General features: G+C 33.1%; 1 protein-coding gene across 1 annotated transcript; it reads right to left on the bottom strand.

Moving 5' to 3' along the window:
- Window positions 1–17,515: 17,515 nt before the first annotated feature.
- On the bottom strand, window positions 17,516–17,971 carry LOC114395535. Its single transcript, XM_028357340.1, has 3 exons — window positions 17,964–17,971; window positions 17,739–17,856; window positions 17,516–17,662 (listed from the first exon to the last, which is right to left on the bottom strand). Exons 1-3 carry the CDS (start codon window positions 17,969–17,971, stop codon window positions 17,582–17,584), a joined length of 207 nt encoding a protein of 68 aa, XP_028213141.1. The 3' UTR covers window positions 17,516–17,581.
- Window positions 17,972–18,984: the final 1,013 nt, after the last annotated feature.

The following is an 18,984-nucleotide window of genomic DNA, read 5'->3' as shown; positions in this document are numbered from 1 at the left end:
ACAAAAAGAAACAGAACATAGACAACGTCAATGTAAAAATCCTCATATTATGAATTATCATCGCCTTGAAGGGGAGGGAGGAAATGATCCAATGTGGGATCACTTGGAACAAATAGTTGCCAAAATGCTGAGGATTGTGATATGCTGGAACAAAAAGAAACTCACCTTGAGGGAAAGAAAGCAAGTGACTTGCCACAAAAACCTTTAAGCAATATAATTTACTTTACTTGTGATATGCTGGAACAAACAGAACATTGAATACAAACAACCAATAGCAGGGGAAGATATAATTTACTTTACTTGTTTGGTGAACAATATATAAAATTTGGTCAAGTGAGACAGCAATATAAATACTAAGTACCAACTAATACAATATCTATGCCTTTTTATATAGCTTTGCATTAAAAAAAGTAATAGAAAATAATATGTATATATACTAGGAGAATATTTTATTATTATTATTAAATCATAAATTATGATAAATATTAATTTTTTAATTTTAATAATAGATATTTTTAATAGGAAATAATAAATATTTTAAAAGCTATATAAAAAGGGATTTTTAATTATTTGACAACTTAAAAAGAAGTGTAGGTTAAATTTATATATGCATTGCTTTTATCCTCCTCCATGATGTAAATCAAGTTCAATGAAACAATGCAACTATTTGTAATACTATTAATTAACAAATAATATTAAAATAAAAATAAATATTTTTATCAAAAAGTTACTTTGGGGTAGATTTAGAGGGGTAGGGAAGGCTTTCCAACTTTATAATATCACACATGTACATCTATTAAAGCTGGAATGCATGGGCCATCCCAACCGTTTCAATGTTGGAATGCAAAGATGATGAAGCTTCACTTTAAAATTTAACTCGGGACCAACATTTTATATTTTGATGCATAAATTCACCCTTATAAAAGTATTGACTCTTGAACAAGAGAATATTAGGAACTACTCACTCTTTTTCATGATAAGCTACATAACTTCTCCTATCTCAAGTATGCCACACTAATTTATTTTTAAGTTTTTTATTTCTCCCTATTGTTTAAATTTAGTCTATCTCAATTTAAATTTGAATTTTGAATTTTAAAATTTGATACATTATATCAATTTGATAGACATACAAATCATATGTATTTATTTAAATAATTTGTTGACAATGTGGTCATAGCTAAAAAATTGCAGAGCGAAAAACTTCTAACTAAATGCTTAGGTGTAACATAAATTGGAAAATCAAAATATGGATACTTACTGGGTATAGTTCAAAATCAGCAGCTGGCCCAATGTTCAGAGCCTCAGTTTTGCCAGGTCGTACTATTTAACACTTGTCAAGAACTCATTGATGCTCTCTCTTGTTTGAATAGAGGCAGCAGTGTCAACCAAATAATCATAAACCTGCTAGATATACAGAACATTCATCTACCAATAAAACTTACAAATATTCCCATTTATTAGAAAAATCAAATCTAACCTTGTATTCAGACTGCGCTACTTTGGCAATAACTCTTGTTGGATCCTTTGAAGCTCCTTTAGCTCGTAAGAAATCAAGGACCTCAAAATTTGTGAGTGCACTAGCATTGCCCTCTAAGCTGTGACAAAGCTATTAAACATCAATCATATCCCAATATAAAAGAGAAAGGTTCAATTGAAATTAGTGTATTAATTTTGAAAACAAAGAAAAATGGTAGAAACATACATTTTCATCTATAAGACACCAGAGTGAGAGAAAAGGCAGTTACAAAACAAGAGTGTCTCCTTTGCTTCTACAATAAAGCCAGCCCAGTACACAAATAGACAATTACAGAATGAAATTCCCAGTTTTCACAAAATATAACAAATCACACTGCTAATACAGCTTAAACACACATAATTGGGTTGGGGTGGACATCAAAAGCAAAAAAAGTTGAGTTGGGTGTGTTTTCCCCTACAAAGAAACATAGCAATGTTAAAAAATTAGAACAATACATTTAATTTGAGCAACCAAACAAGAATAAAATAGTGAAGACAAAAACAAGTTGTGAAGCTTGTGGCGGTTTGAATTGTGGGTCCAAAGAATCTTCTGGTTTAGCCTTGGAAAAACTGGAATCAACAATAGGCTTTGCATTGTTAGGCTGAGTTAATCCAGCCACTGCCTTCATTCATGTGATTATCAATGTTTACTCCTACTGCACTCACTTCCTAACCTTCTGGTTTGTGATTCTTGACATCAAGAAAAATTGAATGCTTGATTACAATCAGCATCCCTATAATTTAAGTGTGAAATAACTACTATCTTCCATTCATTTCCATAAATTATCATGAAATTCATCTCTCTCTATTCCTTTTAATACATGTTAAAATCAAAAGATAAAGACTAAACCAGCCTATAAGATTTAAAAGCTTAATTCACTAGAAATTACCCTTACCTTTCGTTAAGTTATCATGTATTAGTCATGAGAGTGAACACTAAATAAAAACGATTGCAATATAAATATATACATGAAGAGTTGGGTTATTAAAAAAAAGTACCTCCATTGAGCCATAAGAGAACGGGTTTTTGTTCTGGTTTGCGAGTGGCTTCGAAAAACCATAGAACAGTGTTGTGCCTTGAGTTTCATTGACAGTGATATAACCACCATATTCTTGAACTTCACCGGAGGCTGCGCAGGTAATCCATGCACTCTATCAGCTTCTTGCTCTGCCAGTATCTCCTGGCTAAGGTAACTAGCTACTGAAGGCTTTGCCACACCTAACGCTTCTATGGTCAAACAAACAAAAAGCAGAAGATGAAAATTAAGAAAAACTGAACACAAAGCCATAACTGATATATATCTCCGGTGTAGGTGTGTTTGTGTAGGTATGCGATATATATCCACGCATTGAATTGGCTAACGGCCAAACCAAATACGCCAAATACAGTGATTCAAAAAGTATTCAAATGCCTAAGCTGCGCCGCATTTCAGTAAGTTGCAGATGTGATCATTACAATGCAGCAACATTAATATAGAGTTGCATGCTAAAAGAATCAAAATCAAAATCTGGTATATATTGGCTTAGAAATATTTCTAGCCTTGTAGGAGAATTTGTAGAAGATAGGAATGAGAAAACCCTAAGGTTTATACTGTAATTAATAACACAAGAGTCTCAAGATAGAGAATGAAGCTTCATTGTAAGAACTGTGGAAAGCACCTGTAGCAGATGACGAGAGTCATGAGCAAAATGACGGCGACAGCAACGAAGTCTATTTCGTTGAAGCCTTTGGGAAGAGACGGCACCGTAAGGTGCCATTTGGTGGAGGAGATTCCGATTGTGGTGCCTAGGTACGTCGTCAAGCCTCTGGCGACGGTGACATTGGAAAGCACAGACCAAAGGTGACGTGGAGTGTTAACTCATTGGCAAGTGTACCAAATCGTTACAAGTAGTAAAGTTCTCGGAAGTCCGAGTGTCGAATCCACAGGGACTTTGTTTGTACTTAGATAATGCAAACCCAATTTAAAAGCAAGAGATAAGAATTTAAAATAAAAGATAAAGAAAGATAGAAGATAAAGTAAAGAAATATAAGATATTTAAAGATAAACTTAGAAGAGAAAAGAAGAGATAAGATACTTAAAGATAAAATTAGAAGATAAAAGAAAAGATAAAAGATTGAAAGATCAAAATAAAAGATAAAATATTTAAATTGAGATATGATAAAGATAACTACTTCTACGAAATTCAAATAAATAAAATCTATATAATAAAATTGCTAAAACCTAACCAGTCTAATCAGCCTAGATATATGGATTCAGGATTTGTCTGTTATTAATACCAGTGAACTAATTCTGCCCCACATCTATCCATCTACTTGCCCCTGATGCCTCACGATGACAAGCCTACCTTAATTACCTATCTTCCAAATGCCCTTTGCGAAGACTCAATAACTAAGATGCATTAGGATTACATTCTAGATGTTTGCTAAAGCATGGGTATTGGGGCATTAAGTCATGCTAACCCAATAATTTCTTTCTTTTAGTGTTCTATTAAGCGTTACCCTCTCCCGAGTGGTCTAACCCTTAAAACCGATTCACGCATTCATTCCTTATCCCTAATTAGGCTTTACCCTCTCCCGAGTGGCCTAAAGACTAACAGAAAACAAAGTCCGAGATGCAGAATAAGCAAGAAAGAAAAGCAGATAAAAGAAACTGGAAGGAAAAACCCTCTAAAAGATAACCCGATAATTTCCTCCTTTTAGTGTTCTCTTAAGCGTTACCCTCTCCCGAGTGGCCTAACCCTTAAAACAGATTCAAGTATTCATTCCTTACCCCTAATTAGGCTTTACCCTCTCCCGAGTGGACTAAACCCTAACAGAAAGCAAGTTCAGAGATACAAGATGTAAAAAGAAAGAACGGTAAATAAATAAAGAACCTGGAGGAAATTCCTCTTTTTATTGATAACTCTTGAAATGTTCCATACATCATTGGCTTTTTAGGCCTGCCAGGCCCTAGCTAGGGGGTTAGCCACTCATGGTCACGAGGGCTTTACAATGAGAATGAGAAGGAGGTGAAAGAAAGAAAGAGAGTAAATGAAACCCCTAGGAGAGAGGGTTCTGTGGTGGTGTGTTTCTGTCCCTTGGACTGACTCTCTATTTATAGCTGCTGAAGTGGGCTTTGGGCCTTCGTAGGCGCGCTTAGCGTGACACCCTGCGCTTAGCGCGTGTACTTCCTGGCCCGCTTAGCCCGTGACGCGCGCTGAGCGCGCGTATTGGATTGGGCCTTCTTCAAATTTTCTTCTTTTCTTCAATTTTTCTGCCCTTTTTGCTTGTTACACCTCCAATTTTTATATCTGCACCCAAAAATTCAATTTAATTAATTTTCTAACTTTTAATCACAAATAACTGCTAAATAATTAATTTCAAGCCAATATTTGACTAATTTTCTACTATCAAAATACAATTATTTAGCAGTTATCATGGAGGTAGCTGAAGGCGCCGTCGGCAACGGGCATGTCGACGACAAACTCAGTGTAGCAGAAGGCGGAGAGGAGGGTGCAGAAGCCGGCAGTGGCAATTAAAATAAGAGTAAACACCAAATTCAAATTAAATACTAATAGTATCTTAAAATTTCATTAATTTATCTAGTAATTAAAGAATCCTAGGAAAAAGAGTGTGCCACATACTAGTAATTCAATGATTAACACTGAAGATCTTTTAACCATATACATATACTTTACTAATTAATAGTCTCAATTGTGATTTTGTTACTATCTGACTTTTCTAGGTATATTTATTAGCCGATTTACTCCAATAAATAGTCGGAAAAATTGAAATCCAAGTTGTCGATCACCTCGGAAAAATTGAAGCAAAAGGCGTCTTTTCTTTTTGTTTTTCTTCTCTTGAATAAATGGTTGGAAGACAAGTTGAGAAACAAAAAAAGGCTCAATAAGCAAAACATAGGATTGAAACAATTTTCTCTTCAAAATCAATCCAATCCAATTGATGTGTGAATCTCATAAATGTTGATTAAAATGAAACTGTGTTTAAGTCTGTCTGGAAGAGCAACTCTCTGAAAAAAGTCTTGACTTTTTCATGGAAACTTTTACATGACCGTTTGGCAACTAAAGAAAACCATGATTATGAAGGGCCAAGACATTTATAGTAGCCAAGATGAGGTTACTACTTCACCTTCCTCTAGTGAAAGTGAAGAAGCAAAAGGGGAAGAATCAAGTGAAGAAATTGACTCCCAAGAAGAAAGGAACCTTTTAATGGTCAAAAGGCATCTAGGAGGCCAATCTTGTGACTTGGTAAATTGGATTGATGCTATTAAACATCACTTGTAATGTTGCTCTATTTTTTTTCTTCATCCATGTTTTTGTGTGCTTTCGCATTCCTTTATAGTCGCATACAACTATTCAAAAAAATTTCCCCATTTCTATTTATAAGCGAATGAACATAGGAATGATATTGAATCATATTTCTGAGTTCGACCTAAGTTAATCCCGTGCTGCGGAATTTCCAAGTTTTACTTACTTTTGAACGATTCGAAAGTCATTTTCAATTATTTTTTTTATCGACATCAATCGAGACTATTTTTGATCGGATGTCAGTTGGGGCAATTTTTTGGCAAACGCCGACTTGGACTTTCTTGGACGACATAGGCTGGTGATATTTTTTTGCTTGACATCGGTTAAAAAGTAGCACCTACTAATGTTGATGAGAAAAAGCTTGGCCTACGTCAGTTGAACAAACCCTCAGCTGCCATCAACAGAAAACAAACTTAGCTGATGTCAACATAAAAATAACAATGACTAACATTGACTGAAAACCTAGCCTATTTGAACAAAAAAATATCCATAAAATGGTTTTGGCAAAAACCCTAGCTTGATGTCGACCAAAAAACCAAGCATATGTCAGCTAAAAAATGGCCATGGCATCGACCAAAAATAGCCTTGACCATTGTCGACCGAAAAACATCATCAACTGATAAGTTCTATCCTATTTTATTGTGTACTTTTTTACTCTTAATGTTTATTGTGCCCAGTCCAACCATTTGAATGATGTGAGAATAGACTGTGATTGGAAAGTCATGATTTTATTTGGAATTGAAATTGGATGGTTGATGTGTTATGACCTAGGGATTTGTTTTAATATATTAATTTTATAAGAGGCTTGCTTTATATGTATCAAGATTTTATGATTTATCTTTCTAAGGATATGTGGTAAGTTGTAAAATTCAGAATATTTTTTCCAAGAAATTGGGGACAAGAAGAAATGATGTCTCCTTAACCATGAACTATGAAATTGGGATAGAACACCTCTTTTATTATATGAGATTGATGTTTTGGGTATTTCATGAGTCATAATGGTTTAAATAATATAAATTTTCTCAAACTCTATTTGAATCATATTTAATGAAAAATATAACTTTTTTATTTTTAGAGATTGTTTAATCTAGTCGATAAAAAATCAAGTTTTAATTTCAAATCAATCAAATGAAATTTTGTTCATTTAAATAGTGGATAAATTGAAAGTTCTAGGCATTGAGACAAGTTGTTGTGGTAACGATACTCTACATAGATTTTTAACTATTTGTATAGGTACACTTGCCTAGTGGTCAACTCCAACTTGTTCAAACTCATTCAAACCCATGAACCAAACCCATAGACCCATTGATGTGACATGTCTTTAAAATTACTATTGTTGTTTATATGTTTACATATTTTTTATATTTAAAAGTTTAAATACTGGTGATAACACATTCACTAACTTGTTCAGACTTCAAAGTCTTTCATGAGTTACTAAGTTCCCATTCTCTCTCTCACTCTCTACACTTAGCATCAGATTAAGGTTTCCAATTCTTTCTATTGCCCTCCACACATTGACTATAGGACATCCCCTCCATAACGTATTTCGATTTCTTCGAATGTCGTTGTTGACTTATTGAGATTAAGTACTTAATTGTTAAGCAATATCACCATAACACAATCATGATGCACCAGCTAAGTGACTAGCTTCAAGGTGATTTTTCATAATTTGTAGTTTGTGCTTATTTAAAACCTCAGTTTTAAAAAGTTTAAAACAAATTTAGATGTTCAGAACCAATTCACTTAATCAAAATCAACTTGTTTGTGACCAAGTTGTTTAGGGTTGGGTTTCATAAAAAAGTAACATGAATCCAACCTACCTTCTAAAGGAGGAAGCTACAGGATTGAGCCAGATATATAGGTACAAATTCAATAAAAGGGACAACATTTTTTTTTGTGTGTGTGTGTATGTGAAGGGTAAAAAAAGTTGGTCAAATCAATGTTATCTTTTTTAGTTTTAAGTAAAGGTTTCATAGATAAAAAATTGAAGGTAAAGAAATTTTGAATTCCATCATAACTAATGTTTTATTTGGTATAGATAAAAGATCTTCTTATACTATTTACTATTTAATTTTGGATGATGAGTCGATTTGGTAGTAGGTTTCATAAATTAGAAATTGAAGTAAAGGTTTTAAGAGTGATTTGATTTAGGCTTAGCCCTCCAAATGTCAAAAACAGTCAACCAAAGTCAAAGTAAGGAGTTGTAAGTCGACCAATTTATGACAATTTTGTAAAAAGATACAAGTTTAGTCAAAACCTTAGAAATTAGAGTTTTGAACACCAAATTAACTAATAAATTAGTGTAGGCCTAATATAAATAATTTAAATAGACAAAGACCTAATATAATTAATGTTTCTAATTATTAATTAGTTAACTAGAATTTAATTAACCTTAATTGTCTTAATTGAAGCTAACTAATAATAGATTACTCCCTCCGTCTCGAAACAAGCTAAACAGGTATTTTATTTTCAAGATCCTTGTGATGAAAGATGGTTAGTGGTTCTACATGGAAAAACAATTAACGTTAATTTAGCCTAAAAAGATTAAATTTGTACTTCTGAGTTCGAGGATAGTGGGAAGCGTTTTGAAACTTTGAAAAAGGGGAACGAGAGGTCAACATTGTGTTAAGCATAGAGGTGGGTCTATGTATTCGATGGTGCATACAGGATATTAGGAAGGGAGGCAGATTCATGAAGGTGTACCATGGGTGAGTAACTTTGTGGATTTATTTTACTTTTGCATTTGTTTGAACTCACTAAGGCTTGGTGCTATGGCACTTCTTGTGTCTATTGCCCATCCAATTATTAATATATTTGATCTTTTTTCTAAAAGCATTGAGGTGAGACACAACAAGGTTCTAGGATTCAAAAAACTCATCTTTAATTGATTTAGGTGAGTTTTAACTATTAGAAATTGTAATTTAGTTTATAAATATAGATTGGTGATTTCACAAATCCCATGAAATTATATTTTAAAATTTCTAATAGACACGTTATCACTTAACTAACGATAGGAATCTAGAATAATTTTTTAATATATCAGGAAACTAGAGGTCATCATTAATTCATTTATTGATTTTGTTTTGTCTACCATTAATATTTTAAGAATATAAGTAAAAAATTGATTAATGTTACATTAAAAAGCTAAAATGACAATTATTTTGATTTTTTTTCTCTTACATTACAATTATAATGGAATGGGAAGGAGTAGAATATAATGAAAGATAGAAGATTAAAGTCTCTTGCAAGATGAATAATGAAACTTTAATTAATCCTAATGAAACAAATTTGGACCCAAAAACCTAATGGGCCAATGGGGCTCGGCCCAAAACCCCAAGATGTAGGGTTACAATACAAGAAATGTAAACACTCTCCCTTCGTCTTCATTCATGCACGGCCACTTCTAGAGTTTTAGGAGAGATAAGACAGCTTTTATCTCTTGCCTGGTGTTCTCTCTCTAACTTCATGGTCATCCTACGTCACGTTCTCACCTTTACAACTCAAATCTTGTCCCTTGGACATCAAATTCAAGGAGGAAGCTCTAGCAGACAAGGGTTTTTCATCAATCCATTTTGTTTTGCATTTTCTTGAACTCTAGAAGACTTCAAATCTCTCAAGGTATTGGGAGGTTCTATTTTCTTTAATGTCTATTTTGGTTTGGGAGGTTATCCTCCATGAGTATGGGCTCTTAGATTTGGTTTGGGGGGGGATTAGATTGAATTTTAAAATGAAATCCAAAATCTGATTTTATTCAAAACAGATGGGTTTATTAAATTTTAATTTGTTCGACTTTTGGTTTATTTGATTTTCAGTTTTTTGCTTGATTTATTCATTAAGTTATTTGATAAAATCAGTTTATGAACATTCCTAAGAAAACCAATAAAGTAAAGACATCAAATGTACAATTAAGTCTATTAACTAGTAAAGTACGTTTTTGTTGACAAATCTACAGTTTAATGGACATTCTCTCCTAAATTTTTTCAGTTTAATGTAAAAGTTTATTTAGAAGGAAAATTAATTTTGAGTTGCATAAAAAATTCCTTGTTGCTTTTGGTAGGGATAAAAGATCTTCATATATTGTGCTATTTACTTTTGAATGATGAGTAGATATGGTTGCACATTATACATAAATTAGGTTAGTCCTTTTTAATGAGTTTAATTACTTATATCGATATCTATATTATATTTATTAGGTTAGAAATATGTAGACACAAAATAACATAACACCATGACATAAACTTTTGCAGTTTCCAATTGAAATTCACATAATTGGAAGGAATTATAGAATATATATATATATATATATACACATATATATACGTCAAAGATTAATACTCTCTCTGGTCTCATATATAAGCAAAAATAATTACTTCCCATAAATTAAGAAAGTTAGTTGAAATCATTTAATTTTACTAATCTCAAGTAGAAAGTAAGGTTATTCTTAAAATGTCCTCCATTCAAACCTGATACTTTGTAGACTATATTCCATCCAATATCTACATATATTGTTAGGGATGAGTCGAGCCTAATGGTTAGTGTTTTATATGCATACCTTGGAAAATTGCACTTTTCTTAATTTGGTTTTTGTTCTTTCTTGCAATATCATCACACTCAATTTATCAGGTATTTCTTTATTTTTGAAGTGGCGTCTACATATATTGTTAGGGATGAGTCACCAGATTCTTTGTACACTAAAAATAAAGGAGTCACCAGATTCTTTGTACACTATATTCCATCCAATATCTACATATATTGTTAGGGATGAGTCGAGCCTAATGGTTAGTGTTTTATATTCATACCATGGAAAATTGCACTTTTCTTAATTTGGTTTTTGTTCTTTCTTGCATTATCATCACACTCAATTTAACAGGTATTTCTTTATTTTTGAAGTGGCGTCTCCAATCATCACACCTTGAAAAAGGTATGTATGTCTTCAACACCCCAATCCCAACCAATAGGGAAGATGAGATCATTGCTAAAGCCCGTTAGAAAACAAGTATGATGGTTATATTTGAATGGGACACATCTTAAAAGGTACGTGTGTGACACTTTTTTTTAAACTACGTGATGGGAACAAATAAGAAATTTCTTGTCAATTATTTTTATAATTATCGGATGAGTGATAGTAGGCCTTTTATGAAACAAGTGCATAAATTCAATGTATGCTTAATATCTACGAACAAACACAATATGGATGTAGATGAAAGTTAATGATTCTATCTTGAATCATTGACAAAGTTCCTTCCTTATGGAATGACTTTAAAAAGTTTGAAACATCTAAAAGATCAAACCGATTTCTCTTGAACAACCGAGGTAGTAAAATGATACCAAAGGTACATATGTTCAACAAATGGTGTGAGTAATGGAGGAAGGTACATAGAAAAATTTCTCTAAGAGTAGGAAGTGGGATTTTGTTATTCATGTAGTTTCATGTGCAGCCATAGTAAAAATGCATTTACGACTTCATTAAATATTGGATTGAGTTGGAATTTTGTGAGCCAATTCAGGATACATAATTCTTAAATCTAAATCTTTGATTTGTTTATTGGTTGCTTGTGGTGAGAGATATTTAGTTTGTACTATCAACAATTTTTTTATACTTTCATCTTCTTGATTCTCTATTTGTATGTTTGTTGTTGTTTTAGTTGTTTAACCAATACTCACTTTTATCTAAAACCATGTGATTTTCAGAATCATGGGATTTGGTTGTTTTGTTAAAAAAGGTGAGAGGTATTTTGTTCATTAAGTTGTATGATTAATTGATGAACGTGATTTGTGCACTAACTTGAGTATGTTTAATCAAAAACCATTTGGTTCATATATATTTTTAAAATGGTGGGTGATTATGTGAAATTTTCAAAATTATTTAAAGATTGTATCCTTTCATGAGATTTTGTGTTCACTCATATGAAGTGAAAGTATGAATAGATGCGCAACAAACATGAGATGTGACTCTTCACCAAGAGTCATGACATGTGACTCTTACCAAGGGCCTTGAATGCAGAAAATCACCGGATTCTTTGTAACCGTGCCCCTTCCTTTCTTCCCTTATGCACATAGAGAAATAAGGAAACTATCATCGCTAGTTGTTTTCTTTGGTTTTCCTTAACTTTTGTTGAGTCATCACCTCCAATTTCAACTAACATAATAGATAAATTTTGCTCGTGCATGTGTGCACGCATACCATGTCGAAGCATAGGTTGATGTCGTAAGATATTATAAAAATACATACCTTTCATACACAAACAAACATATTGCTAAATCCTACCAGATCATATTGTAGTTTGATTTTTTGAACATTCATGTCATTTAATTATGCTAGTATCAGAAATAAGTAAAACATATTAACAAATGGTAAAGATTTGGTTTATAAGCTAATAATTTGTTCAACAATGACAAAATTTTGTTATATTTAATTTCTAAGTCAATGTATCTAGTCTATTGATTCTCTTTTCAAGATCCAATACTCCTCCAATAAACTGCCTTGATTCATTTATCTCATTTCCATCTTTATAATCTTCCTCCAAAGCCTCCATCAGTGGTTCAACGGTGTCTTGGGAAGGATTTCCAAATAAAATAGTTTTCAAAGGAGAAAATTCAGGTGGAAACACCAGCATCATTGCGTAGACTGCTCTTTCACCGAGTAATATTCTTTGCAAAATCACGATGATGATACAGTATTGACTGCTTCCACCATCCTGCATAACGCGTGGTGACATCTCCCTCAAAAAATCCAAGCAGGAAAATAGAAATTCCCGTTGGATATGGGTATGTTGTAATTTTTCCATGCAATGCCTTTGGTTCCAAAGAATGTAGCCACACAATCTAAAACTTCTTGATGCATTCTAAATTGCATTGCCACTCTTTATGTGATAGGTACTTTTGCGTAATACATTTGTGTGACAACTAGCATTGAAACTCTCATGCATATAGCAAAAAAAAAAAAACTATTTTTATGTTGGCTTAAAATATTGGTCGCAAAGCTGATTATCTGCATCAAGGAAAACAAACTTGCTCACCAAGCCATTGGGAGAGAAATCAATCTCTGCCAACCAAGTTGCATGGAATGTTTCATGCTCCATTTCATTCCCATTATCGATGAATATCCACCCTTGCTAATGTATAAACCCCATCCTTTTTATGCCTTGTAGTTTGTTTTCCTATTGTATGTATCAATTTCTTCTCCACTTTTATCATTTCCTGGCTTTGAAATGGGGTGAAGACGGGATCATGAACTATTGGAAAATTCTCCAACACCATCACATCCTCCAAGGTGTTTTTTTTTTCTTACCTTTGGGTAACAAAAAGGTATTTGTCTCAGGACACCACTTCTCAACAAACCCAAAAACACATGTTTTCATTTTTTACTATGAAGCACTTGGGTTGAAAACATGTGTTTTGGGTTGTTGAGAAGTTGTGTCCTTAGAAAAATACCTTTTTGTGCTCCTAGGGTGAGAAAAATGTCACCTTGGAGGATGTGATGGTGTTGGAGGGTTTTGCAGCTGTTGGTGATCCTGTCTTGACCCCATTTCAAAGCTAGGAAATGATGAAGGTGAAGAAGAAATTGATACATAGAACAGGACAACATCAATCTCCAAGGAGTAAAAAGAGTAGGGACAACAACAATCTCCAAGGAGTAAAAAGAGTGGGGTTTATATAAACATTAGCATGGATGGATTTTTGTCAATAGTGGGAGTGAAATTGAGCATGAAACATCCCTTGCAACTTGCTTGGCAATGATTGGCTTCTCTCCTAGTGGCTTGGTGAGAAAGTTTGTTTTCTTTATTGTTGTTCATCTTGCTGGTGAGAATCAGCTTTGTGACCAACAATTTTATCCAACATATAAAATGATTTTGGTCTATCGAAGAAAACAATAGTTTATTTGACTGGTAATGAAGAGAATTGGAATTGTAGTTAACTCTTTGGTCACCCTTTTACTACTTGATCCAAACTTGGGTGTGGGAGAGATTAACAAATTAGCAACCATAGCCTAGGCTGATTACCAATGAAGAACCTATGCTATTTAGGTGGAACAAGCTTAATCAATTGAAAATTGACGGTGTGAGATTTTCCCAGGACTCTACTAGGGGCAATTTTCCTTGGCATCCTTAATCATGTTCAAATTGTTGGTAAGTTTAGGTCTTTTAATCCAAAAAAGGTAACTTAGTTACCATGTGAGAGTAATTTGGATAAATGAAAATAGTTTTGGTTGTTATATGCATGAGTATTCCGATGCTTGTTTGCAACAATGTATTATAAAAAAGTACCTACCACATAGAGAGTGGATATGCAATTTGGAATGCATCAAGAAGTTTCAGATTGTGTGATTGCATTCTCTGACACCAAAGCTATTGCATTGAAAAATAACTGGATACCCAAAATTACTTTAAAAAATTGCAAACAATATTACTTGGCAAAAAAGCAGTCTAAAGCTACTCTGCCATTATGGACCTCATGTATCAAAAGCAAATACAAATGGTAATGATGCTGATGTTGCACCTGAATTTTCTCCTTTGAAAACTGTTCATTTTGGAAATCCTTCTCAAGACACTGTTGACCCAAGAGATGGAGGCTTTGGAGGAAGACTATGGAGATGGAAATGGGAAAAATGAATCAAAGAAATTTATTGAGGGGTTAATGGATCTTGAATAGAGAATCAATAGACTGGAGACAGTGACTAAGAAATTATAAAGATAGCAAAATTTGGTCACTATTGAACAAATTATTCTTATAATGCCTAAAAAGAAAATATGACACGATCTTTTAATTTTTAATGCCTTGGGTACATTAATGCCTTGGTTTCACATTTGTTATTTGTTATTTTTCCTTACTACAAGAAAAATGACCTATACCTACGGACAAAAACTATCACTATAAATAAAAAAATCCGTAGGTAAATGTATGATAGACTTTGTCCTACGGACGTTTCTTCCGTCAACTTTGAGGAGGCGTATAATGACGACTAATTGTCTGTCACTATAGGTTTTAACTACTTTGTATAGTGTGTAGGTAAAAGTCATTAACTTTTACTTACATCTCCTAACTTTAGGTAAATGTCTTTAATATGTACGTATCTTCTTCAACTGTAGGTAAATATGTTTAACATGAACACCTCTAATAAGAAGACAATTCTAGGGTGCCAATTTGAGAGCCTAACTAGGGATGCACCTTGGCATTGGAATCTACCCTCCTCAACCTTGCCTTGCTATAACATGAGTGTCCAAGTACTAATTTTCCTTAAATTATTACTAGCTGGAAGCTTACCAATCATCATATACGGACACACTTTGCATAGAATCAATATTAGAGAATCTCAAGCCAGAAGCATATCTTTTACTACATTAGAAAGCACAATTGTACAAGAGAAACAGAGAAAATCCTAGCTAATGAACACCATAATAAACTTTACTACCAGTCGCACTCTTCTCATAGTTATCATTAAAGGTATTTACATGGCCTCGCATGTAAGCCTTGCCGTCACAAGCACATAAACACATTACTCCATTAGTGCATCACACGGAACTCTATTTGAAAATGGATCTTTTACTCTGTGCCTGCAAGGACTGTTGACCCTTCCACCTGATAGTTCATCACATCCAATAGACAAAATATATAATAAGATATAAGTCTCAAAGTTCATAAATGGAGAGAGTCACACGGTCAAAATAAGCAAACTAACCATGAATGCAGAAACAAATATTCAAATAAATAATACCACTATTATGTGTAGTGGAGCTTTCCAATTCTTGTACCTAACACTCGATTTTCTTGTTAACCAAGGCTAAAAAGACCACCTAAATGAGAGTTGTCAACCACTTGAGAGACTAACCGAACTTGCTTAGATTATAATTTTGCTCTTAGGAACTTACAATGTTATTACCTCGGTGAAATTTAGTTGCAATTGGCAATCCTAGTTACGTAATGGATATTCAACTCTAACTTCTTAAGCTCTAAGATTACCTTCAAAAGTGGTATGAAGATTTAAGTTTAAATTAGTCTAACCCATTCATTTTGGACACTACACTTTCCGTTTAGTGAAATTTAGTTGTATGTGTTGGCTTTTTGTGAACTCCTATTCTATTGTCTTTGACCTCACATTTTCCCTTTGTACCAGATGCAGTCTCAACTGACATTAACCTTATATTACTGTTGGGACTGATCACTGATTCTTTGTTCTAAACAGATGAAAAGAATATTCTGCAAAGAGAACTGAGAGCAGCACCGGTAATTATATTTAAACTCATGTCATCTCATTACCTTGAAGAATGCACCCCAGATTTGCTCTTCCTTGGCAGGTACTGCAGTAATCTTATTCTTTGGATTCTCATAGCATCTCAATCCTCCAACTGCTGTAGAGTAGAAACATCCCGTCCAATTTACAGAATAACAATGTCAATAGTGACGGGATACTTACAATCATGGGGAGCAAAAAGAAAAAGAACATAGACAACGTCAATGTAAAAATCCTCATATTATGAATTATCATCATCTTGAAGGGCAGGGAGGAAATGATCCAATCTGGGATCACTTGGAACAAATAGTTTCCAAAATGCTGAGGATTGTGATATGCAGGAACAAAAATAAGCTCACCTCGAGGGAAAGAAGCAAGTGACTTGCCACAAAAACCTTTAAGCAATATAGTTTACTTTATACTTGTGATATACTGGAACAAATAGAACATTGAATACAAACCAACAATAGCATGGGAAGATATAATTTACTTTACTTGTTTGGTGAACAATATATAAAATTTGGTCAAGTGAGACATCAATATAAATACTAAGTACCAACTAATACAATATCTATGCCTTTTTATATAGCTTTGCATTAAAAAAAAGTAATAGAAAATAATATGTATATATACTAGGAGTATATTTTATTATTATTATTAAATCATAAATTATGATAAATATTAATTTTTTAATTTTAATAATAGATATTTTTAATAGGAAATAATAAATATTTTAGAAACTATATAAAAAGGGATTTTTAATTAATTGACAACTTAAAAAGAAGTGTAGGTTAAATTTATATATCCATTGCTTTTATCCTCCTCCATGATGTAAATCAAGTTCAATGAAACAATGCAACTATTTGTAATACTGTTAATTAACAAATGATATTAAAATAAAAAATAAATATTTTTATTAAAGAGTTACTTTGGGGTAGATTTAGAGGGGTAGTGTAGGCTTTCCAACTTTATAATATCATACATGTACATCTATTAAAGCTGGAATGCATGGGCCAGCCCAACCGTTTCAATGTTGGAATGCAAAGATGATGAAGCTTCACTTTAAAATTTTATTCGGGACCAACATGTTATATTTTGATGCATAAATTCACCCTTATAAAAGTATTCACTCTTGAACAAGAGAATATTAGGAACTACTCACTCTCTTTCATGATAAGCTATATAACTTCTCCTGTATCAAGTATGTCACACTAATTTATTTTTAAGTTTTTTATTTCTCCCTATTGTTTAAATTTAGTCTATCTCAATTTAAATTTGAATTTTGAATTTTAAAATTTGATACATTATATCAATTTGATAGACATACGGATCACATGTATTTATTTAAATAATTTGTTCACAATGTGGTCATAGCTAAAAACTTGCATAGCTAAAAACTTCTAACTAAATGCTTAGGTGTAACATAAATTGGAAAATCAAAATATTGATACTTACTGGGTATAGTTCAAAATCAGCAGCTGGCCCAATGTTTAATATGTTCAGAGCCTCAGCTTTTGCCAGGTCGTACTATTTAACACTTGTTAAGAACTCATTGATGCTCTCTCTTGTTTGAACAGAGGCAGCAGTGTCAACCAAATAATCATAAACCTGCTAGATATACAGAACATTCATCTACCAATAAAACTTACAAGTTTTCCCATTTATTAGAAAAATCAAATCTAACCTTGTATTCAGACTGCGCTACTTTGGCAATAACTCTTGTTGGATCCTTTGAAGCTCCTTTAGCTCGTAAGAAATCAAGGACCTCAAAATTTGTGAGTTCACCAGCATTGCCCTCTAAGCTGTGACAAAGCTATTAAACATCAATCATATCCCAATATAAAAGAGAAAGTTTCAATTGAAATTAGTGTATTAATTTTGAAAACAAACAAAAATGGTAGAAACATACATTTTCATCTGTAAGACACCAGAGTGAGAGAAAAGGCCATTACAAAACAAGAGATTGTCTCCTTTGCTTCTGCAATAAAGCAAGCCCAGCTCACAAACAGACAATTACAGAATGAAATTCCCAGTTTTCACAAAATATAACAAATCACACTACTAATACAGCTTAAACACACATAATTGGGTTGGGGTGGACATCAAAAGCTAAAAAAGTTGAGTTGGGTGTGTTTTCCCCTACAAAGAAAAATAGCAATGTTAAAAAATTAGATCAATACATTTAATTTGAGCAACCAAACACGAATAAAATAGTGAAGACAAAAACAAGTTGTGAAGCTTCTGGCGGTTTGAATTGTGAGTCCAAAGAATCTTCTGGTTTAGCCTTGGAAAAACTGGAATCAGCAATAGGCTTTGCATTGTTAGGCTGAGTTAATCCAGCCACTGCCTTCATTCATGTGATTATCAATGTTTACTCCTGCTGCACTCACTTCCTGACCTTCTGGTTTGTGATTCTTGACATCAAGAAAAATTAAATGCTTGATTACAATCAGCATCCCTATCTTCCATTTATTTCCATAAATTATCAAGAAATTCATCTCTCTCTATTCCTTTTAATACATGTTAAAATCAAAAGATAAAGACTAAACCAGCCCATAAGATTTAAAAGCTAAATTCACTAGAAATTACCCTTACCTTTCGTTAAGTTATCATGTATTAGTCATGAGTGTGAACACTAAATAAAAACGAATGCAATATAAATATATACATGAAGAGTTGGGTTATTAAAAAAAAGCACCTCCATTGAGCCATAAGAGAACGGGTTTTTGTTCTGGTTTGTGAGTGGCCTCGAAAAACCAATAGAGCAGTGCTCTTCCTTGAGTTTCATTGTCAGTGATATAACCACCATATTGTTGAACTTGACCGGAGGCTGCGCAGGTAATCCATGCACTCTATCAGCTTTTTGCTCTGCTAGTATCTCCTGGCTAAGGTAACTAGCTACTGAAGGCTTTGCCACACCTAATGCTTCT

The sequence above is a fragment of the Glycine soja genome, chromosome 18 (genome assembly GCF_004193775.1).
Source record: "Glycine soja cultivar W05 chromosome 18, ASM419377v2, whole genome shotgun sequence".
In the NCBI taxonomy this organism is placed as follows: Eukaryota; Viridiplantae; Streptophyta; class Magnoliopsida; order Fabales; family Fabaceae; genus Glycine; species Glycine soja.
The sequence above is the reverse complement of the archived record's forward strand: the minus strand, read 5'-3'. Positions and strand labels throughout refer to the sequence as shown.